Raw genomic sequence first — 24,252 nt, 5'->3', positions numbered from 1 at the left:
AGTGCAACCGAATCTTTAACATCCACCTGAACACACAGAAGGGACCACGGTTTAACGTCTCATCCGAAGGGCAGCACCTCCAACAATGCAACACAACACAGACCCACAGCGCTGCATTGGAGCGTCAACTTTTAGATAATGTGTTTCCCGAGCCCCGACCTGGGGGCTTCAATCCACAATCCTCCGGGTGAGAGTGCGGACACAACGACGGTCGCCATGGCAGGCACAAGGACATCATTTTGTGACCAAACCACAAGGAATTGCGCGCAATTGGCTGCCGCGTTTCACCCACAAGGCACACGGCCGCCTTACGCTTTACTGTATAACCCGCGAAGCGCTTTGCGACGTGTCGAAGACGTGATAAGGCGCCATATCGTGGAGTCCTGTAGCTCAGTGGTTAGAGCACTCGCTTTGCAAGTGAGAGACCTGAGTTCAATTCCAGGCAGAGGGCGAAACCTTGGGCAAGTTTCCTTACTCCACACAGAGCCTAATAATAATCCCTCCAAAACCCAAACCAAAAACAATAATAAATTGGTCATTTTCAATCTACGACTGTCTGTGGGACATTGCTGTGCGCAATTGGCTGCCGCGTTCGCCCACAAACATACAGTCAATTCACTTTACAGTGTGTTCTGTGAAGCGCTTTGGGACGTCCTCCCGACGTGAAAAGCGCTATATCAAATGCAAGGATTATTATTATATTATTATTATTATATCGAATGCCAGAATTATTATTATTATTATAATATGAGGAATTGGCTCTACCGTTCCCAGTGTAGACACAATTCCAATTGCACGAAACTACACAGTCACTCCACTTCGCAGTACATTGCACGGAGCGCTTTGAGACGTCTCAACGACGTGATAAGGCACTGCATCAAATGCAAGGGGGCAATTATTACCAATGAGGTGGTGGGGGAGTGGGGGGGACTGTGTTCAGACAGACAGACACAGACAGACAGACAGACAGACCCATTGAGACAGGAGCCCAGGACACCTGTCAATCAAAGGGTTGAGGCAAAGGCTGGTCGCGGGCAGTAAGTCCCGCCTCCCTCGGCAGCTGATTGGTTGCGCGCGGGGGTGAGTGGGCGGGGCGTTGAGGAGGCGGGGTCTGATTGCCGCGCTGTGATTGGCCGTCGCCCCCGTCAGTCAGCCTGACAGACAGGCGGACAGGTAGGCGGGCGGGCGGACGCGCGCGAGCGAGCGAGCGAGGCGTCCGGGACCGGTGACTTCCGTCGCTAAGGGCGTCGCTGAGGAGCGGCCGCCGTTGCCGGTGAGAGGAGTCGAGTCGCGTCGCGGCGGTGAGGGGAAGCCTCGCGGAGGCCGCCCCCCCCCTCCCCCTCCCCCTCTGAGCGGAGTAGGCCCGGGTCCGCAGGGAGGCTCGCGTGGATCCCGAGCCCAGTCAGCCTCCCCTCGGCCCGGGCGAGAGGCCCCGGGAGACGTCACGTCAGCCCCGGGGCTTCGGGTCAGGAACCCTCCGGCCTCCCAGGCGGGGGGTGGGGGTCGGGCTCCAGCTCCCAACGGCCGGCGGGGACAGTCCAGGCCCACACTGCAGTGCAGCGCTGAGTGGGTGGTGGGGGGGCATCGCGTTGTCAGAGAGACGCCCTCCAAGCGCTCTGGGACGCTCTCCCGGCGTGAAGGGCGCTATATTGTTGTTGTTCGGATGAGACGTTAATCCCTGGTCCCCCCTCCCCCCACTTGGCCCTGTTCGGGTGGACAACAGCCCCACGCAGCGCCCCCTCACGCGGGGTAGAGTCCCAGAGCGCCCGACCGTGACGGAGGAGCTCGACCCCCCCCCCCCCCCCACCCGGAGCCGGACGGCGGCGGCGGCGGTGGGGAGAGAGAGAGAGAGCGCGGAAAAGCGTTCCGGAGTTGCGCGGTCGCAGGGGCTGAGAGCGCGGCCACCGGTGATGACACGGGGGGAGGGCACGGGGGGGGGGTGGGTACGGAGGGCACGGGGAGGGTACCGGGGGGGGGGTACGGGGAGGGTACGGGGGGGGGGTACGCGGAAGGCCAGAGCCGGTCGAGCGGAGGCAGCGGGTCACAGTTCAAGGCCCCCGCGGGGCTGTTGGAAAGGAGAAGGACGTTTTTCCCTCATTGCTTCCTTATAATGTGGAGTCCTGTGGCTCAGTGGTTAGAGCACTCGCTTTGCAAGTGAGAGACCTGAGTTCAACCCCAGGCAGAGGGCGAAACCTTGGGCAAGTTTCCTTACTCCACACAGAGCCTAATAATAATCCCTCCAAAACCAAAAACAATAATAAATTGGTCATTTTCAATCCACAACTGTTTGTGGGACATTGCTGTGCGCAATCGGCTGCCGCGTTCGCCCACAAATATACAGTCACTTCGCTTTACAGTGTGTTCTGTGAAGCGCTTTGGGACGTCCTCCCGACGTGAAAAGCGCTATATCAAATGCAAGGATTATTATTATATTATTATTATTATATCGAATGCCAGAATTATTATTATTATTATTATAATATGAGGAATTGGCTCTAAATTTCTCCGTTTACGAGTGCTCGTAGATGAAGTTAATCACATCAGTTTAGGTATTCAAAAATGTAAAAGAAACTTGAACTTGTCTGCTTGCATTTAACCCCCGACTCCCTATCCCTTAGATGTCAAATGCTTCTTTCTGCACATGTAGCCCCAATAAGGTGAGTCACTAAAGTTGGGCACCTCAATGAATGTAAAACATTTCTGTAATTCTTGAAGATTAGCATTAACCAGTCATTCATTACACACATCCCTGAACAACATTAGTCACGGGGATTATTGTTTTTGAGGGGGAGTGGGTTGGATTGAAATCCTTTTTGAAGCTGAACAACTTGTTATCAGACCTACCAAATAAACAAGTTTAACTCCTCATAAGGTTTGTCCGTGGGGACTATCGGGTCGGGGTATGAATGTCCCACGAGACTTTAAAGCACTATAGAGGTTGGATGAATATCGTCCTAATCACAAGTGTGTGCTTTACTCCCTTTGCACAACATTCTCAGAGAGGTTTATGTTTTGCGTTCGCCTGCTTGAGATCCACAATTCTTCATTGTTTACCTTCCGCACCGCTGAGCTTTTTCATGCATCTCAGTCAACAGTCGAGAGCGAGAGAGCACACGGCGTCGAGCTCAGACAAAGAAAGCTATCGAGTTGATTCAGACCCGCTTTACCTGGAGAGTGGTGAATACTGTAAACTCATATTATTTATGTTTTTTTCCACAGAACAGTCCTGACACTTGCCTTGTGTTTTTGCCCAGTTGCAAAGAGTTGCGTTTGCCAGTCCCATTAAAGTGAAGGTACGTTTCATCAAATTTAGGAAGACTTTGGCTAACTATTTAGTGAGTAAATCAATTGGGGGAGAGGGGAGAAATTGACTTATGAAATAGTTCATCATTTTTAAAAAAAAAGGTTCAACCATATAGACTGTAATATTATTGTCTTAACTCTCATCCCACTAAGGTACAATTTTCTGCTTTAAACTATTTTCTTTGGGGTAAGTTGTTATATTTGTTTCACCATCTCCTTGTTTAAGGCACTTATATTACAACCAGACAGGTAGATTGAACCGACAACCTACCTTTCTGGAGGGTGCAGTGGAAGTATCGGGGTTTTTCTCCCCTTGTGAGAAGGGTATGATCTCTGTTTGGCGTAGTTCACAGATATGAACTTAGAACTCTGCCATTCTGTGGCAGAGCGTGTTGTGACTGAGTGGACTAATGTGCTTCCAATTCTATATTTGAGTGAGTTGCCTGAATTGCATTAGGCTTTAGAGTCCGGGGATTTTTAACTTGGAAGCCTAAATGACAAAGGGTAAAATCATCTCATTGCATAGCCATTTAACGATGACTTCATTGAAAAAAGTTTATTACATTCAATCGAATTAGATTTTGGCTCCTGTTTGAAAGTATCACCGTTCTGTCCAAGCATTGGGTTGAAAGCGGGTTAATCAACACCCGCATTTCTTGGTTGTTTTGATCGTCAATTCTGTCTGTTGTGGTACGGAAGCAGGGGGGTTAGTTTAATCCCTGCCATCTGGCTACGGGTAATGTTTCTTTGCTGAAGGGTTTATCTCGCTGTCCTCTTCAATCATTCTCTGCTAAATTAAAACCGTAATCTCTTCCCAGGCGTGTAACAAGTTAAATTCTGAGTATGTGGTAGTTCTCAAGAATGTTTGTGGTGTCTCTATTGATTCCTGTTTGCAGCATGTGCCAGTGATCATTTCTCGGGTGCTAGTAGCATTCCGAGACACCGTCTGGGGTGAAGGGCGCTATATAAATGCAAGTTGTTGTTGTAATAATGCATGACTCCAGAATGCAGACTCTACAGTGCCTCTGTGAAAAAGGATAGGCTTTTAAAATAATTTTAATATCTTTTAGTGAATGTTTTGGGATTACTGCTTTTACGTGCAATTATTACTTCGCTCAAAATTAATCTATGCTCAGCTGATTTCAGCGCCGCAGTTTATTAATGGACCAATTATCCAGCTCTGACACAGATGCGAGCACATCTGTACATCTTTTTTTCCATCAAAACAAGAAGATGGAAATGAGTTATTTATAGGCTGCTGTGTGTTTTGACCGTGGCAGATATTTTGCTTCGGATTTATTGGGTGGACTAGTAGTTGAAATGGTCATGTAGTTGACTTCTCTCCATCTGATATGTTCCATTGGAGAGCTTCTGTATAGATCATCTTGTGTTGCTTCCGCTCATTTACAGAGGTGTGAGAGCTGAGCTGTTAATGGACAGGTATGGAAAGGCTTTTACAGCGTTTCTGATACAGCGTTGTTGATCTGTGTTTGCTTTCAGCAATGGTTGTGTGCTGGGTTTTTTTGCACTTTATTCTAATGGGATCCTTTTTTTTCCTACAGAACAGGAAGTTTTACTAATGTACCAGGAGCACAAGAGTTAAAGGGGTTATACAAGAGGTGGCAAAATCCATTAGCAAGGTGACTGGTTACTCCGATCTGCTAGCTAGCGATAGTTCTGCCACTGAGTTGGACGTCTGGGTGGCACAGAGCGTCTCATTTGCAGTAAGGAGGATGCATAAAGAACAGGTGCATCTCACTCATAGAGAAAGCTGCCCTTTGATCAAGGCAAAGCATAAAGGATAGATGTCTAGTTTTCTTTATACGTGAAGAGATACAGTGTGGGTAGATCCAGCTAAGCTAGTCATTTGGAGACAATCTAAAGAAGATTAATTCTATTAACTCGTAGGTGGAAGAGTACAAGCCTTAACAAAGGCAAGGACTTAATGATAAGAGTGAGTATAGTTAAGTTAATGGAAAGAACCAGCAGAGGGTTTTGAAGCGGTGTCTCAGCCTAGTTTGCAAGAGGCTTGACCTTCTCCTGAATAGGAGTGACACCCACATGGGCATGATCTGAACTTGAGAGCAAAGGGCCTACTGAATGGGTTTAATTGTTAGCTCAGCTTCGCTGATTTTTGAACATGAGACAGTGCCGTTTTCACAGATAAAATGTCACTTATAAAACAAGCAGCATCTTTCCTGAGTTTGTAGTGTATAATAGCTTCTCAGTGGAGAGAGAGGAGGGTTAATTCTGAAACTGCTCATGACCTGCATTGGCTGGAGTGAGAGATGAATCCACATATATCTGCACAGTTTGTAAAGCATCTCCTATGATCCTATAAGACTCTTCTGAGCTTTTATAGGTAAGTGCAACCTGACATGCAATTTCAGTTTTGGGGGGAATAAGACGGAAGCACGGAATAGATCGGAAATGCTTTGTTGGTTGCGATAATCCATTAATAAAAGCTAGTATTGCATCAGCGCAGCTGTGGAAAAAAAAATTGGGTCATGCAACTTATTGCCTGTATGTGAGAGATCAGTTGGCATTTTCTCAGAGGGAATCCTTCACCGCTCTTTACAAAGCAGTCGCTCTGATTGTGGTTCAACGAGAATTTGCATCAAACCAAGGGCATAAGGTCTCGATGGACAAGGCAACAACTTGCAATGATATAATGCCCATCACGTGGGGTAGCGTCCCGGAGTGCTTGAGGCAGCTTTGGGAACTGGCAGTGTGAACACGTTTTACTCAATTAAAAAAATATATAAGAATTGAACTTCTTGAAAATTCGAATGTTTGAGCACTTCAAACTTGAGACATATTTTGAGATATCATCATGGAAGGGAAGAGGCCACTTAAGTTAGCCTGGGGAAGCGTTTATATAAATAATAACATAATAATGATCCTTGCAATTGATACAGCGCCTTATCACATCGTCGAGACGTCTTCAAAGAGCTTCGCAAGATATACTGTAAAGTACTGGTGCTCAATCCCTCAATGGATCTCCCTGCTCTGTTTCCATTCCCCCTTCTCCTTACCCCCTTGTGTCTGAGCTGGTGATCATTCTTGCTCACTCCTGTACTTGAGTTCTCTGGTTTCATCTCATTCTCTCGCTCTCACTCCATGTAAATGTTAGTTTTGTCTGGGGGATTTGTTGGCCAAGACACTGGGAGAAACTCCCTTCTGTTTTTCAATAGCACCAGGGGATTTGTAATGTCCGCTTGAACAGGCACCTGAACCTCAGCTTTAACATCTCATCTGAAGGACGGCACCTCACTCCAACACTGCATCAGAGTGTCACAGAAACAGGAATAGGAGTAGGCTATTCAACCTCTCAAATTTTGCTGTTCTATAAGATCATGGCTGATCTGTATCTCAACTTCCAATTCCCTGCCCTTGTCCTATATCCCTAACCAATATCTATCCACCTCAGTTTTGATAATGTGAATGGATCCAACATCCACAGCCTTTTGGGGGAGAGAGTTTCAGATTTCCACTATCCTGTGGGTGAAAAACTGATCCTGATTTCACTCTTAAAAGTGTCAGCCTGGTCTGTGAGTTCAGAATCCCCATGTGGGTGTATGAACATGAAACCTTCTGAGAGAGAGTGCTACCGAGTGACACATAATACTATTCTTCTGCTCGAGTATTTTACTCAACGACCTTGTAAACTGTGAACAGACCATCGACGAGTCATTTCTGAGGGAACCATTATACTAATTGTAGATTATGACAACCTTTGCATGGGTGTGAAAAAAATATCAGTTACCAACAAAATGCCTTTTGGAGAAGCGAGTGACGCAAAACACAGAAGTCTCTCAGTGAGTTCAATACCCGTCACGTATTAAGTTGGTATTTTAGTCTTTCCTGCAGAAAATGCTTTCTAAAACTCCCGAGGTCCTGCGAATGTAAACGCGTGTTTGAGTAGCAGCACAAGTACAAGCTTTGCACGGATCAAGTGCTTTGGGATTTATTTACACTTTGCACTCCCCCCAAACTCCCCCTAAAAAAACACAGCTTTCCACCCTCTGCCGCACCGCCAAACAGCTCTCAAACCCCGACAAATTGAACGTCTTGAGAATTCCTTATTCCCCACAGCTCCACCAATTCCAGACTGGAATATAAATACTTTGTCCCCAACTCTCACTCTCCCTCGTCAAAGATCAAGTTCAATCATAAGAGCAGAAGAATTTGCTAGACGAAAGAAGACCAAGGTTCTTAAAAGAAAAGGTTCAGATTTGAAATTCACTCAGTCTTAGAATTACACGATTTTTTCAGCTTTTAAGAAATTCATACTTTCGATCTAATTTCAGGAACTTTCTTTTCTGCAACTTATTTCCCTTATTTGGTTTCTCCTGGTGTCCTGGACAAGCTTTGCCCCACCCCACCACTACTCATGTAAAATTGGTCAAATTGGCCGGCACAGACTCGATGGGCCGAATGGCCTCCCTCTGTGCCGTAACATTCTATGATTTGCTTCATTGTTGTTTGTGGGGATGATAATAATAATAATGATCCTTGCATTTGATACAACGCCTTATCACATCGTCGAGACGTCTTCAAAGAGCTTCACAAGATATACTGTAAAGTGGATTGACTGTATTTTCTATTTTATTTTGATATATATTTTGAATGACCGTGTGCCTTATTTAATGTTTTCTTTTCTCTGCTGCTCAGTGCTCGAGGATTTAACCTCAAATCCAACAGCTACAATGACGACGCTAGATGACAAGATCCTTGGGGAGAAGCTGCAGTATTACTACAGCAGCAGCGAGGACGAAGACAGTGACCATGAGGGGAGCGACCAGAAAACCATCCAGAATCCCAGCATGTCTGTGGACGGCAGAGAACGGAGTGCTGTTAACACAGGTACCTCACTAGAAACTTTAGACAATAGATATTGGGGGGGTGGGGGAGCTGATGCAGTCGCGGTGAACAATTGGCTGCCGCGTTTTGTCCACAAAATACACACTCAATTCACTTTACAGTATATTCTGTGAAGCCCTTTGCGACGTCTCGAAGACGTGATAAGACGCTATATCAAATGCAAGGATTCTTATTATTGAAAAGTGTGTTGACTGATGAGGTGGAAGAACGTTCAAGAATAAGACAGTTTGTGGGACAATGCTGTGTGCAATTGTCTGCCACGTTTTGTCCATAAAAATGTGCAGTGAGTTCACTTTACAATAACAACAACTTGCCTCTCATGGCAGGGTGCGTCCCAGAGCGCTTGAATAAATATCCAGTGCAGCGCTTTGAGACATCTCAACGACATAATAAGATGCTATATCAAATGCAACTATTATTATTATAATCCCTTTTTGTCTTGAACTCAGTGTTGGAGGTATTCTCTGTCTGGTGTCTATCGTTTCTGTAGACTTGTGTACTACAGCATTTCTTTATTTTCAAATTGCTTCACTGTGCTCTGTGGATGCTGTTAGCAGCTGACACTCCCAAGTCCCCTTTCAAGCCTCCCTGTTCTAACTCGATTGCATTCCTCCTGTATTTATATTGCACGTTCTTGGAGTGTAACTTCTGAACAGTGTTTTTTTTTGCAGACTGTTTTTCCTGAGGGCGGTTTAGCATGGAGATGATTGGAGAGGAAACAGTATTGTTCTTAAATTGATGGAAAACTTGTCCTTTGGGGAGAGATACACCCAGTGCTGTTATTCACAGCCCCATAGACTCCTCCCAGTCCTATGAGGTCAGGCTGTTCCTCTGAGGCCATGTCATATCTTACGATCTTAGCCTAAAGACATCATTGTTTCACCCACAAAACAAACATTCACTACACTTTACAGTGTATTCTGTAAAGCGCTTTGAGACGTCTCGAACAAATGATAGGGCGCTATATCAAATGCAAGGATTATTATAATATGTCATCTCAATTTAATTTATCTTAATTCAAGATGGTGCAGAATTTTTAAAAAATCACAACTTCAGTCTTTATTTGGAAGGTGTTTTTTTTTCTGGACTTCTTAAAAAGAAACAGCTTGCATACTATTGGATTTTTCCCCTTAAAATTCCGCAAAATCTTAAATGTTTAGGCAACATTGCTCTTTCCCAGGCAATGGTGTTTTTTTTGTTTTTTTTTCATTTTGTTGACACTGGTACTGTCTTCCTTGAGGTAAATCAGGCCAATTTTTATTCTGCATGGATGGAGGGAGGGAGAATAAATTTACAAATGTAATGAAAGATACAAAACCCTGAAGTTGTTTTGAAATGGGCTTGTATTCTAATTCTAATAGTCCTGTATTAGATTAGATTAGATCCCCAACCCAGATGCATTTTCAAAGCTACTTGTGAAAGGGGGATCTTTAACCCGCTGCATTAAAATAGCTAATGAAAGCCTATTTGAATGTGCACCTCCTTCCTTGGTTTCTCTCTCCCTCTCTCTCTCTGCTATGGAGCTCGCTGTTCACTCACCAGCAGAAACGACGACAGATTGCGTTGTTATACAACACCCTGACACGTGAAAGTAAATGCTTCAAAGCGCTTCATCGAATGGGGTTTGAGTTGAAGTGAACGGTGACTTGGAAGCAAGCGCACGAGGCGATATGCAATTAGTCAGAAATTTTGGGGGTGAATTTGGGGAAGGAAATGGAAGTCAGGATAACCAGGAGACTTGTTTGATTGGCTTCACCCACAAAATCCACAGTCGAACCACTTTACAATACAGGATATTCTGTGAAGCGCTTTTAGACGTCTCGACGACATGATAAGGCAGTATATCAAGTGCAGAGATTATTATTATATCTTACTCCCTCTCTTCCCTCTCCACCTCCCCCATCTCCAGGACCTAAAGGTGTGATCAACGATTGGCGCCGGTTCAAGCAGCTGGAGACAGAGCAGCGTGAGGAGCAGCGCCGAGAGATGTCGCGGCTCATCAAGAAGCTGTCCATGAGCTGCAGGTCTCACCTGGACGATGAGAAGGACAAACAGAAGCAGAAGGATCTCCAGGACCGGATCAATGGAAAGGTTAATGCGGGCGCAGTTTGAATGTTTGCAGGATTCTGGTACTGCGGAGTCTCGGTTCCAGCCAACCTGCCCCAGTCACTCGGTTGGTAAAGACAATATCCAGAGTGATACCCTGTTAGTCCTGCAAGCCCTCGCGGGTAGAGTGGTCCTAGCTGGACAAGCAGCGGGAAAGCTTGTCATTTTCTTCTAAAACTGCATAACTTGCCATTGATATGACTGTATGGCTATATAGATAATCTGCCTGAAATTGAAAGCCCAATGGGTTGGTCCAGCATTGGTCAAGTACGGTGTAAATCCCTTGTGTGTGTGTTGCAGATGACTATGCAGGAATACAACATGATCCACGAGGGAGATGACGAAGAGTTCCTGGCGCAGTACAGGAAGCAGCGGATGGACGAGATGAAGCAGCACCTGTCCAGCGGGAAGCGCTTTGAGCAGGTGTACGAGCTGACCAATGCAGAGGATTTCCTGGACACGATCGACAAGGAGGAGAAGGGCACGGTGGTGGTGGTGCACATCTACGAGGAGGACCTGGCCGGATGCGAATCCATGAACGGCTGCCTGCTCTGCCTGGCCGGCGAGTACCCGCTGGTCAAGTTCTGCAAAGTGCGCAGCTCGCTGATCGGCGCCAGCGCCAGGTTCACCGGCAGCGCCCTGCCTGCCCTGCTGGTCTACAAGGGCGGGGACTTGATCGGCAACTTCGTGCGCATCACCGACCAGCTGGGCGAGGATTTCTTCGCGGTGGACGTGGAGGCGTTCCTGCGGGAGTACGGCATGCTGCCGGAGAAGGACGTGGTGTCGCCCACAGCCATCCGGAACGCCTCCGTCGCTCACAGTGACGACAGTGACCTGGACATCGACTGACCCACTATTCCCCCCCCCCCCCCCCCCCCCTCCACTCGGCTATCCCGTCTTCACAGCACAGAGTTTCTTCCCGACGGCCCAATCGATCAGAGCAGACTTCTAAATTAATAATCAATTAAATATTTATACTCACACCAAGTTCAAAAGCCAGGAACGTTTGTACTGTTACTAACAGTGGCTGATTTTTGGACGTCACTTACTAATCCTTTTTAAAAAGAGTACATTTTGCTGATGATTACACTTGTCACCGAGCGTCACAGGAAATCCTGTGAAACGCTTTGGAGACATTTCGACGACGACAGCGGTATAAGGCGCTGATGTCAAATGCAAGAATTGTTATAAAAATTCACTGTCCAAACCATTTCTTTTGACGCTCGTTCCCATAACTCGTTGCTGAGTTCCCACCGTTCCCGTGCAGATAATCATTCCATCGTGTGGACATTCATTGTTGGGGATATTTGTTGTGGAGCTGCTCTAGAATGCTACAAACTACAGCCACTAAAGTAGAGCTAGGCATATAGTGAAGCTGTGCTAAACTCATTGGTAGATTAGCTACTGACGAATGCAAAAAAGCAAAGTCCACAGAAATCTCACAGCACACTTAGCTTATGGCCAACTCCATGTACCTCGTGAAGACTTCGCCTGTATATAGTTTCCTTTGTATTCTCTGTACTTTTGCAAAGTTTGAGCGTTTGTGACGCAATTTTTCTGCTAACGTCAGGTTGTTATCAAAGCAGAATCTTGTTTCTGAAACCACTTTTTTGTGACGAGGAAAATAATAATAGTAAAAAGCCCATCTCTCTGTGTTACTTTGTGGGCTGCTGAAGACCTTGATGTGTCTGAGCCAAGAAGGTGATTTTTAGTTTTTATAGAATGCATTTATTTGTGTTCAACATCTTGTTCCTTTATTTATTTGCGAGACTTATTCCACAATGCAGTCAATGTATTTTCCTTAGTGTTTTTTTTAAAAAAAGAAGCGTTTGGGGACCTACTTCGTGACTAATTTACTAATTTTACTTTCTTTCCAAACTTCTCAAACAAAGCAACAATGCAAACCATTTCTCTTTGATGGCCCTATGCAGATCCATTCCTACTTGAGATTCTTCCTGCCAGGTTATTACTGTGAAGCACGATTACTGGTTCTCGGTTGGATTATTTGCATGAGATTGTTTCGAGTAGTTCGTTCTTGGTTCAGCAAAGCCGAGTGTGAGACACGATTAGGATTTATAAGCGGAGGTGCTATATATGCAGCAGAAACCATTAATTCACAATGTAACCAGTTGATAGATTTTACAGATCGTTTTGACTATTTGACTAGTTCCAGAGTAGCATTTACTGTTTGTGTTCAGAAAGGCTGCTTTCTGTCTTCAAGCGTCAGTGTGGTAACTGAGTTGTTTAAAATGTTAGTTTTATTAGGATAATGTCCGACACTGCAGAAACTTCTTTTTTGTATCGAGTTATTGCTTCCTGTGAATAAATGCACTGTACTTTTTAAACTTCTATTCCGATCACAACTGGAAGAAATGTGTACCTGTTTTCATTTCTCCTGATATAATAAATGAGGATCAATAAATCTCGGCCAGTGTGTGTTGTGTGATTTGAGCAACCAACAGATTACATTCGTAGCATGCCCTCCATGTTGGGAGGATGATCCCACAACTGATGGGGGGAGCATGAGTTGGGGGGGTGGAGAGGGGAGATGGAGCTGAAGCTAAAGGAGGGTGGGGAGGGAGCAGTGGCTAAACACATAATACTTAATATAGCGCTTCATCTTGTCTTTGAAACTTCTCAAAGCGCTTCACAGAATATACTGTAAAGTGATTTGACTGAATATTTTGTGGGCTAATTGTGCACAGCAGTGTCCCAACAAACATTCGTGCATTGAGTGACCAAATTATTTTTTTGATGGGATTATTACCCCCGTGAAAGCAATCTGACAATCGACTAACAATCGGATTCCTACTCGCTGCGAGGTACAGGTGTGTAGAGTAAGGAAACTTGCCTTAAGGTTTCACCCGGCCTGGGAATCCAACCCAGGTCCTCTCGCTGTGAGACGAGCGCTCTAACCACTAAGCTACAGGACTCCACTTTATTGTCAAGTGAGTTGACTGTATATTGTGTGGGTAAGACACTGCAGCCACACGAGGTAGGTTTTACAAGTGGGGAGGGAGGGGGCGAGGCAGAGGATGGAGTTCCAGAGAGTGGCTGCACATGGGCTGGAAGCTCAACTACCAATGAGGTGGATTGGAAGGAGGAACAACGCCGGCTGCTGTTAGCACCAAATAAAAAGTAGCTTGTGCTACTGGGTGCACAAGTAATTATCTGACCCAGTCCTCAAATTACACTTAGCAATAAACATCTGCCACTTGTCACCAACAACCAAATCACTCTCGATCCACACGTATTATATCACCAAGCAGGCCTGCAAACAGCATCGCACGTTTGAGTGGGCTATAACATTGCTTTAATCCTGTAAGTTGTTCCAATTTGACATCTAATACATCTAAAATCTAGAGTAATGTTATAGAGACCTACTACAGCATCTCTGCTGTTTCTCGGTCTTCAGTCACTCAGCCGGGCTTTGGTGCCCTCATATGGTCATCTATGGGTACCGCTTGGAAACCGATTGAGTTGATTTTTTTTGGTACTGTACTTCATTTGTAGAACGAGAAAACAATTTACAATACAAAACCTGTAGCCAATTATCAGTGTCTTGGTTGAATTTAACACACGTAACCAGCACAGGTCCAAGCTGTCAGGAGAGGAGGGGAACTGAATGTAGCGACTGACCAGACCTGAAACACTTGATGATAGAAAACCTGAGAATGTAAGCAAACACTTTTTACAGTTAATCCACTTTACAACACACTCTGTGAAACGCTGTGAGACATCTCAACACGTGATAAGGTAGTATATCAAATGCAAGGATTATTAATATGTTGAATAATAATATGCAACTGCTGTACCCTAAAGATAGATCTTGTGTCATTTAAGGTTGAAGGGATTGTGGATTTGCTGACGGTTTATTTATTCAATCAAACACACAATGTTCCCCTTTGGAAATGTGCAGAGAAATAGAAATACAACTGCATACAAAAGAATCATGTCAATACTTAAAGTAGAGTTGTGTTCAGAGCAGTTTGGAATACATTTTCTTGTATGTCGTGAAATATAAAATGCTCAGTCATTGGGAATACTGTAACACTGAATTATACAACAGCTATGTGTGAAGGTTCAGAATGAATGTTTTCAGCTCTGTTCACCAGATTGCAGCAATCTCTGGGCTGAGGGTTAAAATTGGCTTTCATTAATGAGCCGGGCTTCATTGCTCTTGCTGTTTCAATTAGATCCAATGGTCTCCAGCACTTCGTTAAAGCCTTCAGAGCAACACCCATTCCCTCCCGTATCCTTATATAATTCATAAGGTAGATGGCCAACTTATACGTTTGAATCCTGTGAAGCACTTTGGGTCATGAAAGGAGCTTTCAAGGAAAGGATACCAAATGCAAGAATGAATATCTTTAGAAAGGTTCATAAAATGTAGCACCAAAATTTACAAGTACAATCTCAGCAAAGAGACAACCAGACAGAATTACTTAAATCTTCATTTATTATTAAACCACGTGAAACTGTGATGTTTATGCACTCTTCGCAGTCCTGGTGCGTTTCTTCTTGACCACAACTGGTTTCTGACTCTTCAGAATAGCGCTAGCACGACGGATTGCAGCCTGAAAATACAAGTAAAATAAACCATAACTTGTGAGGACCAATGTGGCATTTCCAACTTCCAGTCCCCCATATTCCCACTTAAATTTCTCACCATTTATCCAGAAACTTACATGTAACTTTAATCAACTAAAGTGCTTTTTTTTTGTAATAGTCAAAATGGAATTTAACAATATGCAAAGGTCAGTCACACAGGTACGGGTGGGATTAACTTACCAACCAGTTGCTAAAACATATCTGAAGTACATTTCAGTGGTTGTTATGACACTACTCCTCTATATTAGTTATTATACAACTGATCACAGCAAAGAACCGGCTCTCATACCATTCGAAGGTCCCGTCTGTAATTATTCTTGCGGATGATGTGTCTCAAACTGTTCAGGGTAGCACGAGCATTCTTGTTCACGGTGATCTTCTCATAGGATGTTGCTGGTTTGCGTTGACCTAAATTAGATGTGTAACTTGTTACAGGTCATTTTAAAACAAAAGGCAATCTGAGTAAAGCAGTGACCGATCGATTCACAGTGACAATGTCAATCAAGATTTTAGAGTCTGTTTGGTGATGGCAAATGATCTAAAAAGATATTTGCTCCAAAAGGGGAAAATATTCAGAGGTAGATTTCTGGATTCATCTTCTGTAGCTAATAAATATCACATAGCAATTTATCCCAATGCTGGTGTGTGGTACAGAGAAATGAAAGGGCAAAGAACTAAGAACCTGGCTATTCAGAGAGAATCCGCTGTAGATCAGGTATGTTGCACACACGAAAATAAAGAGCAGATGAAGAGACTGAATACCAGCCACAGAATCAATATGAACAGTTTACCTGCTCGCTTTTTGAGGACTACGACAATCCCTTTCCCATCAGCTGCTGGCTCCACACCCACAGTTTTGCGGTGGATAAGTCCATTGTAACGGAAGGAGTTCCTGGCCTTGAGATTGTTGGGCTCCTAAGCAAGATCAATCCAATGAAATTCAAGACAAAAAATACATACCATTGCAGGTCTAACTCTAGTAAAAGCAATCACAACTTCTCAATCTTGATGTTATAATCAATCAGAATTCAAACTGAACCATTCTATCAACTAAAGATCTAAGTCTCCAGCATAGAGCAAAAGTCTCCAGGTTTTTTTTTGGGGGGGGGGGGGGGGGGAGAGAGAGCTAAAGACAACAAACAAATGTAGTCGCCACCTTAATGAAGTTGGGCGATGCCTATTTTCGATCAGTGAACATGGTGGAAGGATCTGCAACAACCCTTTAATTGCAGATGCAGTTTGTCTTAAAACATAGGGGTCAGATACCATTCTTCAATTAAACCACTCCGAAATTTACGTGGTCTCACCCACAAAATGCAGTCACTGCACCACTTGACAACAGGTCGTGCTAAGCGCGTTAAGATGTCTCGATGACGCGACAAGACTAATAATCCTTGCATTTGATATCGTGCCTCATCACGTCATTGAGACGTCTCAAAAGCGCATCAAAGAATAGTTTGTGGGCTAAACAAGCTCTGTATCAAACGTAAAGGATTATTATTATTAATAATAGTCAAGGGTCTGCGCTTGAACCCTCCGGTCGGTACTTACGGTGCTGTAGACCTGCTTGTTCCTTTTAATGAGGAAGCTGGAGCAGTTACGGATGACCATCCACTGCAAGTGAGACGACATTTTCGATCACCTAAACCGACCAAACAGAGAAACCGTTCAGTCCCGAGAGTTGAGCTCACAAGCACGTAAGGATTGCTCACGACGGCCGAGTTCCACCCGGTTCCCCTCCCGCCCCGGCCCGGCCCGCCCGGGCGAAGCGCCTCTACACACACCGCGTCCCAAACCAGATACTGCGCCGCGAGACGGTATTCCCTGCAAGAAACCCGAAACCCGGCCAATCTGGCTTCCACCGGGCGGTCTCCCGAGGGCACCTGTGCCGGACTCCTTGGCTTTGTGTGTGTGTGTGTGTGTGGGGGGGGGGGGGGAGGGGGTAGATTGGGGAAGGACAGTGAGTGGGGTTCAGGGGTTGGGATCCCAGTGTGAGGGTTCCGGCACATCTCACTCACAGCTCGTGCTCCTGGACAACAACTGGGCCGCAAACCCAGGCCAGGCCCGGGGCTCGCCGGCAGGTCACGCTCCCGGCCCAGAGCCCGGCCCCGGGACACTCGAGACACGTAACCCCCCCCCACTCCCCCACCACTGGCCGTTCCCCCCCCACCCACCCACCACTAACCCCCTTTTAAGGCCTCGCTCCTCCCGCCTGAGCTCCCGGGCACCGCGAGGCCTAAACCTGTGTGAAGTCTCCTCACCCGCCCTCCTCTGTAGGGCCTCGTGTGTGTGTGTGTGTGTGTGTGGCGGGGGCTGAGTTGAAGCCCGGGGGGGGGATTGAGTTCGTGGCGCGGGTGACGGTGGGCCGCGGGTCCCGGGGCGGTGACGGCGGGTCCCGGGGCGGAGGCCGCGGGTCGGGCGGAGGTACCTGACTGCTCCGCGCGCCACGAGCCAAAGGAAGAAAGCCGCGCGAGAGGCCGCCTGACCACCCTCCGCGCGCCGCCCGATCACTCCGCCAGCTCCACACCGCCCTCTCCTCCCCCCGAACGTCACCGCCGCCTTCAACCGCTTTATTAATTATTCTTTTTTTTTTAATTAAAAAAAAACCCACAACAACTAAAACCGTTCTTCCTCTCTCTCTCTCTCCGGCGGTTCCGTTGCCGTTAAACGGCCTTTTATGCAACGGGACTCTTTTTTTCCCCCCCCTCATGACCTCGGAAGGGACCGGAAGTGGGGGAGGGAGGGGGCGAGGAGGCTGAGTGACGTTGCGTAGTGACGCGCCGGTGATGATGTCATCAAACCGCGACGCGGGGCCCTCGGGTGAGAGACGCTGCTCTGAGTAACAGAGCACAGTCGCAAATAGTAATGATATATAATAATGTAATGTAATACAACAATCCTCACATTTGATTCAACGCCTTTTTATAACCTCTCATTGGGGACGTCTCAAAGCGCTTCGCAGAACGCACTGTGCATTGTGTGGGCGAAATATATTATTGTTTTGGAACAATAAGAAGTGAACGTTTACAGTTACAGGAGGTGAAGGAGGGAGTAGTTTTGACTAATGGTATAATATGATGACATCAGTATAATAATCCCCAGTTTTGAGACAGGGCACCTCGTTGGGAGGTGAGATTTTAAAGGCGATCGAAGTCCTGCAGCGCTGAGCGGTGAGAGCGGTGAGAGCCGCGCGAGCGCTTTGCGAGCGACAGAACCCGGGTTTGGTGTCCGGAGGGTCAGGGCGAGACTTTTCCTGACTCCGCACACGCTCCGGGCAACAATCCCTCAAGAAACAGAACACTGGTAAAATCGGTCGCTTCGATCCGCGGCTGTCTGCGGGACATCGCTGCTGTGCGCCCCATCGGCCGCCGCGTTTTCGCCCACAAACTATTACAGTATATTCTGTGAAGCGCTTTGAGACGTCTCGGAAGACGTGAAAAGCGCTCTATGAAATGCAAGGGTTATTATTATTAAGGTGATTACGACATGTCGGGACTTAAGAATAAGACTGTAGAATAAGACGACACCGGTTTAAAGTTGTAAAGGGGAACTTTAGGACAGACATCAGGAAGTTTTTCTTTACCCAGAGGGAAATTAACAACTGGTTTGCCAGGAAAAGTTGTAGAGGCCGGGTCACTAGTACTCATTTAAAAAGCAGCTCGATGCTGTGTTTGGGAGAGGGTGGGGGGAGACGGGATGGTAGTGTGGGTATTCTGGAGGGATGAGATCAGATGGTCTATAAGGCTTTCTTCATCCAGACTGATCTTCTGATCTGGATACCAACTTGACAACCAGGGGCTTTGTGGAGTCCTGTAGCTCAGTGGTTAGAGCACTCGCTTTGCAAGTGAGAGACCTGAGTTCAATTCCAGGCAGAGGGCGAAACCTTGGGCAAGTTTCCTTACTCCACACAGAGCCTAATAATAATCCCTCCAAAAAAAAAAAAAAAAATAATAAATTGGTCATTTTCAATCTACGACTGTTTGTGGGACATTGCTGTGCGCAATTGGCTGCCGCGTTCGCCCACAAATATACAGTCAATTCACTTTACAGTGTGTTCTGTGAAGCGCTTTGGGACGTCCTCCCGACGTGAAAAGCGCTATATCAAATGCAAGGATTATTATTATTATTATTATTATTTCATGTCACATCTGGTCTGGATACTCGTTGCACCAAATATGACATGCTTCAGTCTCCAACCTCCCTCCCCCACTTTTACATCCATAATGGGCAGTTTAAACATGTCATGAAAGCTTGGATTGCATTTGTAACCCAGGTCACCGGTCTTAAATTGAAGTATCATTTTCTGTGTGTCCATGAAAAATTTCGATGCATAATATTTAGGCTGAGTTATTTTATTTTATTACAGTACTGTTGCAGTGGCTGAAGAAGAAATCTGTAGTAATGTATCGATGACGTCTTGCGTATAGGACAAGCTTGATGAGGGCACTGTGCAATTCACACGTGAGACCTGCAGCTTCTTCAGTTGTAACACATGATTTAAATGGATAACACCGATTTATCTGAGCAACTGAACATGCTGGGGGAAAAACTTTACAATGCCATAGTCCCAGAGCATCCAGAAAAGGCTGGAAAACTCACAGGTACAGTCATATTACATGTACATTCTTTGTTGCAGTGAATGTCCAAAGCAAACTTCCAGAAATTGTGAATTTGAGCAAAGCGCTTTTGGTGAGAATGCTTAAAATGTCTATTATGTGATAACATTTGCTAGGTTGATTGGAACAATCCTTGGAACAGTTTCACTTTTGGATCTATCGATTTTAAACTCTGCAATGTTGACAGGAATGCCTAGTTAGATGTTTTGAGATATTGCTATTTATGTGGAGGATAATAATAATAATCCTTGCATTTGATAATAATGCCTTATCACATCTCAAAGCGCTTCGCAGAATATATTGTAAAGTGGATGTGACTGTGTATTGACTTGCGGAAGTACAATTTTGCTGCTATTCATGTCAGATCACTGAGCTGCACTGTTATAGCTGTCTGCATTCCCATGCGCTAAATAACTCATTGATCCTTTTGTTCCGAGCCTCTTACAGGGATGCTGTTGGAGCTGCCAGTTACTCTGTTGGAACAGATGGTCCATGATGAGAAACTGCTGGCCACTGCTCTTCACAAAGCATTTAATGCACTTCAGTTGTTGACAGATAAATGGTGAGACACCACAAAAAACACAATGCGGAGTGGTTATGTGGTTAAATATGTGTGTAATGCATTTAATATTTCTTTCAGTTTTGCATCCCAATATAAATCTATAGTGTTTATGGAGGAGGACGGAAAGTTCAACCATTTTAAACATTGCCGCCATTAAATTAATTAAAACGATACCCTCTTTATCCTTTTTTAAGTGCTAATCTCTGAATGCTGTTCCATCCTTAATAATCATTTTCTTCATATATTGGCGGAATGATGTTGCACAATATTTCATTGACTTATTTTCAGGAGAATTAAGGGGCATTTACAGAAATGAGGGATAAGGCTGATTTCAGAGCAAACTTGGAATAAAGTAAGAGCTGAAATCTGATTAGATCTTTTGCGTATTAGTGAGGTACTGATATTGGTTGATCAGTATCTGTGTAACATGATTTTGGGTATTGATATTGTGTGTTTCTTATATGAATGAAATTGGGGCTGTATTAATGCAGTTAGTTTGGAGCGAGATTTATTGGCAGCATTAATTTTGTATCTATAAGGAAAAGTAAACAGTATCTTGTTTGGCTTCTCAGTGTATCTAAAGGTGAGCAAGAAAATATGGATTCTGATTCTACTGATTCACTTGGGGATCAACTCTATGATCTGGTCGACATCCACAACACTGGACACAGTGAGAAAATAACCGGTTAGTTTATCAGACTTTCTGATTGTCTATAAAACTAAATAGTAATAATCGTAATTTGATATAGCGCCTTATCACGCCTTGGAGACGTCTCAAAGCGCTTCACAGAATATACTGTAAAGTGTAGTGACTGCGTATTTTGTGGCCTGTACAACAAAGTGGATTATTAGCAATGGATGAAGGGATCAAAGTTGATCTCGGGATGGTCTTTCATGTTCACATCGGTTCAATTGGAAGCTTTGAGGCTGCAGTATCTCCCAAGCAGGAGAGACATTTTGAAGCTGGAAAGGTTAAAAGATCCCTTCATGTTAAAAGCGTGTTCATTTCCACAGGGATGCTGCTGGAGTTGGGCAGGGAGGAAGTGAAGCGATTGGTCTGCGATGAACAGTTATTGAAACAACAGATTGACATCGCTTGGCGAGCAGTTGAACAGTAAGTTTGGATCGGTTTGTTAACTCAAGAGTTTAAAAAAAACATTCCCATTGTAATTTATGTTCTGGGTCGTGACTATCAATCCAACGCAGTGATAATACCCAAGGGTAAAAATCAGAACCTCATTATAATCTGTCCTAAGGGCTTCTCCTCAGGACTGAAAATAGCAAGCTGCTTTTGAGATGGCAGGGGATTGCAAATGTCAACGCAGTGAATTAAGATTGACCCTTGCTTTAAGGTGACGCGTTTGAAAATTGTAGAAGCATTTTAGGTCCGAGCTCCCATTACCTTAAGCGTTGCCTGTGTATGTGGATTAGGAATTAGATATCTGAATTGCTGGAAGAACGCTACAAGGAGGTTGCGTCAGGTTAAGTAAACTCTTTGACCATTTCCTTCAACTTATGAGCGTGTCAGGACTTTGTTGACTTTGAGCGAGAACCTTCTGCAATGCCCTGTGTACAGAGCAGGAGTGAAACATTTGAAACGTCTTTCCATGTGCTTAGAGTGTTGCCGGACAATGGGCCGACTTCCGAATATTCAGAATTTGTTGACATGAAAGAGAGTTTGGGAGAGAAGATTTTTGTAGAGGTGGAGAAGATCGACCGACAGAACTGTGCTAACATCACTGGTGAGGAAGCTTTGGTTGTTTTTCATGGAATATGAATCTAAAGCAATAAATCTACCGCAGCATCATCCCAACACTCACAGGTCATCTGGACTCCAAACACAGTCAGAGCAGAGCAAAGAAGCAGTGATGGAGGGGTGAACTTTGGGCAACCGGTGGACAACGCTAGGACTTGAGACGTCTCAAAAGAGACCTTATTGTGTCAGGCTCCGCCACTGTTATGCGCTCTGAGACACTACCCTGGGTGGAGGGTACTATAAAAGGGGGAAAATTGTTGTTGTTGTAGAATTTAAGGTCGTGCAAAATTGTAGAATTCTTAAAATCAGCCTTAATTGGGAAACCGGTTGTTTTTAAGAACAGCAAACCAACATCCAGATAAGAAATCTATTATGCAATGCTGCAAAATCGAATATACCCTATACTTTAGCACCACTCGTTTTTGTTTCAGGCATGCTGTTAGAAATGAAAGCTTCTACTGTGCAGCAGTTGTTGACTGACAGACTGGCGCTACAGACTGCAGTGGAGCAAGCGCAGACGGCCCTGCTGAATTCGGCCACTTGTGTTCCACCTGGCTTGCTGATGCGTGACGATGGGAGCGAGCCGGACAGCGAGACAGAACGGCTCGGCGAGGAGTTATACAGCTACATCAACAACACAGAGTACAGCGAGCATTCAAGCAAGATAACAGGTACGAATTTAGTGGATTCGTAACTTTTAAGGTGTATGGAAGGGACACACGGTGAGAACACAGTGATGTAATATCTACTTATATAATCGATATTGGCCCCTCGCTGATGTTTGTTCTGCTTTTGATACCCGGTCGGAGCTCTGAGAGGCTACACCACGTGAGGGTAGCTGTATAAATGGAAGCTGTTGTGGTTGTAGGAGCAAAGTACAGATAAACTGTGATGGTGAAGGATTGGCTCAACCGAACACAAAAGATAATTTAGATCACTAGAACAATGGAGCACAGCTTTTTAATGTATTCAAAGAGGCCTCTGATTCTGAGCTAATGCTCATTCCTCCTGCTTTCACCCCCCTCCCCACCGCCACTGTCTTGCAAAGCCTCTTTCCTCCTGAGGTGAAAGGCGCTATAATGTAATTTGTTGTTTTCCTTTATTCCTGCCCTCAAAACCCTTACAAAAACATCTTTTTGACCGTGCTTTCGGTCAGCATACCCAAGTCCTCTCTCCTCCTCCCCCATCATAATTACCTATTCGTTCTAAATGAGTCATTCATAGCCCAAACTGCTCGCATTAATATGTTGCATCCCCTTCTGTAGGTATGCTGCTTGAGATGCCTCGCGACAGCTTAACAGAACTGCTGAAATCTCCAGAGCAACTGAACGAAAAGATCCAAATGGCTGCTCGTGTGCTCGAAGATTGACTAAAATGGCGGGCATCCCTGAGAAACCGTTCATAGCCCTTCAGATGCAGCACTTAGTTGATCCAGATCAGCCACAAATCTCTCTCTCTCTTTGCTCTTCCTAATTGACGTTTGCTTCACTGGGTCTTGCCAAAGGGTATCTTCAGCTCATAAAAGACAGAGATGCTATTTCAATGAAGGTTGCTTAGCAACTCTGTGCTTGCTTCAGTAGGGAAAAANGGCGAGAATCCTGCATTGCTGATATTTATTATACTGTGATTTTTCAATCCCTAATTTGATAAGACAACCAACGTCCACATTGAGTGGGTATTTGTAGACTGTATTTGAAGCAAATCAGCTGAATACTCTAAACTGTAGTCATCAAAACCTCCTGTGTATTTGGTGTAAAATGCCCTTTTCCCCAGCGGTGCTGTTAAAAGACCCATCTTTTACTCTGAAGCATTTCAAGACTTACACAATACATCTCTACTGAATATGAGCAACAGCCAAAACTTGGTCTTGTGCTGGGTTTGTCAATTATCATATCACTCAAAAATATGAGCAAACTAAACCTAACCTGCAAGTACACAATGCACCTAATTGGACCTTTATGAAAATTGAAGTACTTAAAATGTAGACGTAAATGTTGTTCTACAAACTATTTTGTTAGTTTAGATTGCGAATTCGTTAATAGCAATACAGTGGGTTTAAATAAACAGTGATTTCCATTGGGGTTTCTTAATAAAGACATTGGAATTGCGTCCGATTTACATTTGACTTGAGGGAACTCTGCTCAGCGTACATTTGGAGATTTTTCACAGGTCAGTGTGACCTATTTACAGTTATTGGAAGCAGTTCGTCACTTATTGGACTGCATGAAGGGCAGTAGTGCAATAAATACAAAGTTCAAATTACAAGCATTTGTTGTGTAAAATGCCAAGAATTGTAAATAAATGTGATAAAATCCTGACCATGTTTACATAGCTTAACACTGTTGGAAAGCACTATACTGGAAATGTGTTTGCATCGAGTGTTTTGTAATAAAGGTGGCAACGGATGAGAATTT

At 44.8% G+C, this 24,252-nt stretch overlaps 3 protein-coding genes across 12 annotated transcripts; 2 read left to right on the top strand and 1 right to left on the bottom strand.

Moving 5' to 3' along the window:
- The first annotated feature begins 1,149 nt into the window (after positions 1 to 1,149).
- Positions 1,150 to 12,715, top strand: pdcl (phosducin-like). Of its 5 annotated transcripts, none has more exons than XM_042337184.1 (6): positions 1,163 to 1,273; positions 3,220 to 3,293; positions 4,866 to 4,943; positions 7,978 to 8,169; positions 10,097 to 10,278; positions 10,594 to 12,715. In XM_042337184.1, exons 4-6 carry the CDS (start codon positions 8,013 to 8,015, stop codon positions 11,140 to 11,142), a joined length of 888 nt encoding a protein of 295 aa, XP_042193118.1. In that variant the 5' UTR covers positions 1,163 to 1,273; positions 3,220 to 3,293; positions 4,866 to 4,943; positions 7,978 to 8,012; the 3' UTR covers positions 11,143 to 12,715. The 5 variants fall into 5 exon arrangements, with proteins under 5 accessions (XP_007901001.1, XP_042193118.1, XP_007900999.1 ...); XM_007902808.2 differs by lacking the exon at positions 4,866 to 4,943 and adding an exon at positions 2,619 to 2,657; XM_007902809.2 differs by lacking the exon at positions 4,866 to 4,943 and adding an exon at positions 2,619 to 2,657 and having other exon boundaries at positions 1,267 to 1,301.
- Positions 12,716 to 14,734: 2,019 nt separating this feature from the next.
- rpl28 (ribosomal protein L28) lies at positions 14,735 to 17,412 on the bottom strand. Of its 2 annotated transcripts, none has more exons than XM_042337138.1 (5): positions 17,333 to 17,412; positions 16,456 to 16,546; positions 15,696 to 15,819; positions 15,194 to 15,312; positions 14,735 to 14,870 (listed from the first exon to the last, which is right to left on the bottom strand). In XM_042337138.1, exons 2-5 carry the CDS (start codon positions 16,534 to 16,536, stop codon positions 14,781 to 14,783), a joined length of 414 nt encoding a protein of 137 aa, XP_042193072.1. In that variant the 5' UTR covers positions 16,537 to 16,546; positions 17,333 to 17,412; the 3' UTR covers positions 14,735 to 14,780.
- A 255-nt stretch (positions 17,413 to 17,667) lies between these two features.
- Positions 17,668 to 24,249, top strand: LOC103184661. 5 transcript variants are annotated; one of them, XM_007902802.2, is made up of 8 exons: positions 17,668 to 17,724; positions 19,271 to 19,505; positions 19,968 to 20,082; positions 20,655 to 20,767; positions 21,097 to 21,196; positions 21,700 to 21,824; positions 22,270 to 22,509; positions 23,104 to 24,249. In XM_007902802.2, the coding sequence occupies exons 2-8, from the start codon at positions 19,406 to 19,408 to the stop codon at positions 23,205 to 23,207; spliced, it is 897 nt and encodes a 298-aa protein (XP_007900993.1). In that variant the 5' UTR covers positions 17,668 to 17,724; positions 19,271 to 19,405; the 3' UTR covers positions 23,208 to 24,249. The 5 variants fall into 5 exon arrangements, with proteins under 5 accessions (XP_007900993.1, XP_007900994.1, XP_007900995.1 ...); XM_007902803.2 differs by having other exon boundaries at positions 17,712 to 17,766; XM_007902804.2 differs by lacking the exon at positions 17,668 to 17,724 and adding an exon at positions 17,876 to 17,943.
- Positions 24,250 to 24,252: the final 3 nt, after the last annotated feature.

This window comes from Callorhinchus milii, unplaced genomic scaffold, assembly GCF_018977255.1.
Source record: "Callorhinchus milii isolate IMCB2004 unplaced genomic scaffold, IMCB_Cmil_1.0 Scaffold8, whole genome shotgun sequence".
In the NCBI taxonomy this organism is placed as follows: domain Eukaryota; kingdom Metazoa; phylum Chordata; class Chondrichthyes; order Chimaeriformes; family Callorhinchidae; genus Callorhinchus; species Callorhinchus milii.
This window is presented reverse-complemented; position numbering and strand designations above follow the sequence as displayed.

Bases quoted from the DNA above. Each gene is read 5' to 3' on its own strand.
- pdcl (XM_007902810.2), top strand. From the start codon at position 8,013: ATGACGACGCTAGATGACAAGATCCTTGGGGAGAAGCTGCAGTATTAC. The intron at 8,170-10,096 runs GTACCTCACTAG...CCCCATCTCCAG, and splicing joins ACGGAGTGCTGTTAACACAG to GACCTAAAGGTGTGATCAAC. The intron at 10,279-10,593 runs GTTAATGCGGGC...TGTGTGTTGCAG, and splicing joins AGGACCGGATCAATGGAAAG to ATGACTATGCAGGAATACAA.
- rpl28 (XM_042337138.1), bottom strand. From the start codon at position 16,536: ATGTCGTCTCACTTGCAGTGGATGGTCATCCGTAACTGCTCCAGCTTC. The intron at 15,820-16,455 runs GTAAGTACCGAC...GATCTTGCTTAG, and splicing joins ACAAGCAGGTCTACAGCACC to GAGCCCAACAATCTCAAGGC. The intron at 15,313-15,695 runs GTAAACTGTTCA...CATCTAATTTAG, and splicing joins AGTCCTCAAAAAGCGAGCAG to GTCAACGCAAACCAGCAACA.
- LOC103184661 (XM_007902802.2), top strand. From the start codon at position 19,406: ATGGATAACACCGATTTATCTGAGCAACTGAACATGCTGGGGGAAAAA. The intron at 20,083-20,654 runs GTGAGACACCAC...TTGGCTTCTCAG, and splicing joins CAGTTGTTGACAGATAAATG to TGTATCTAAAGGTGAGCAAG. The intron at 20,768-21,096 runs GTTAGTTTATCA...TCATTTCCACAG, and splicing joins ACACAGTGAGAAAATAACCG to GGATGCTGCTGGAGTTGGGC.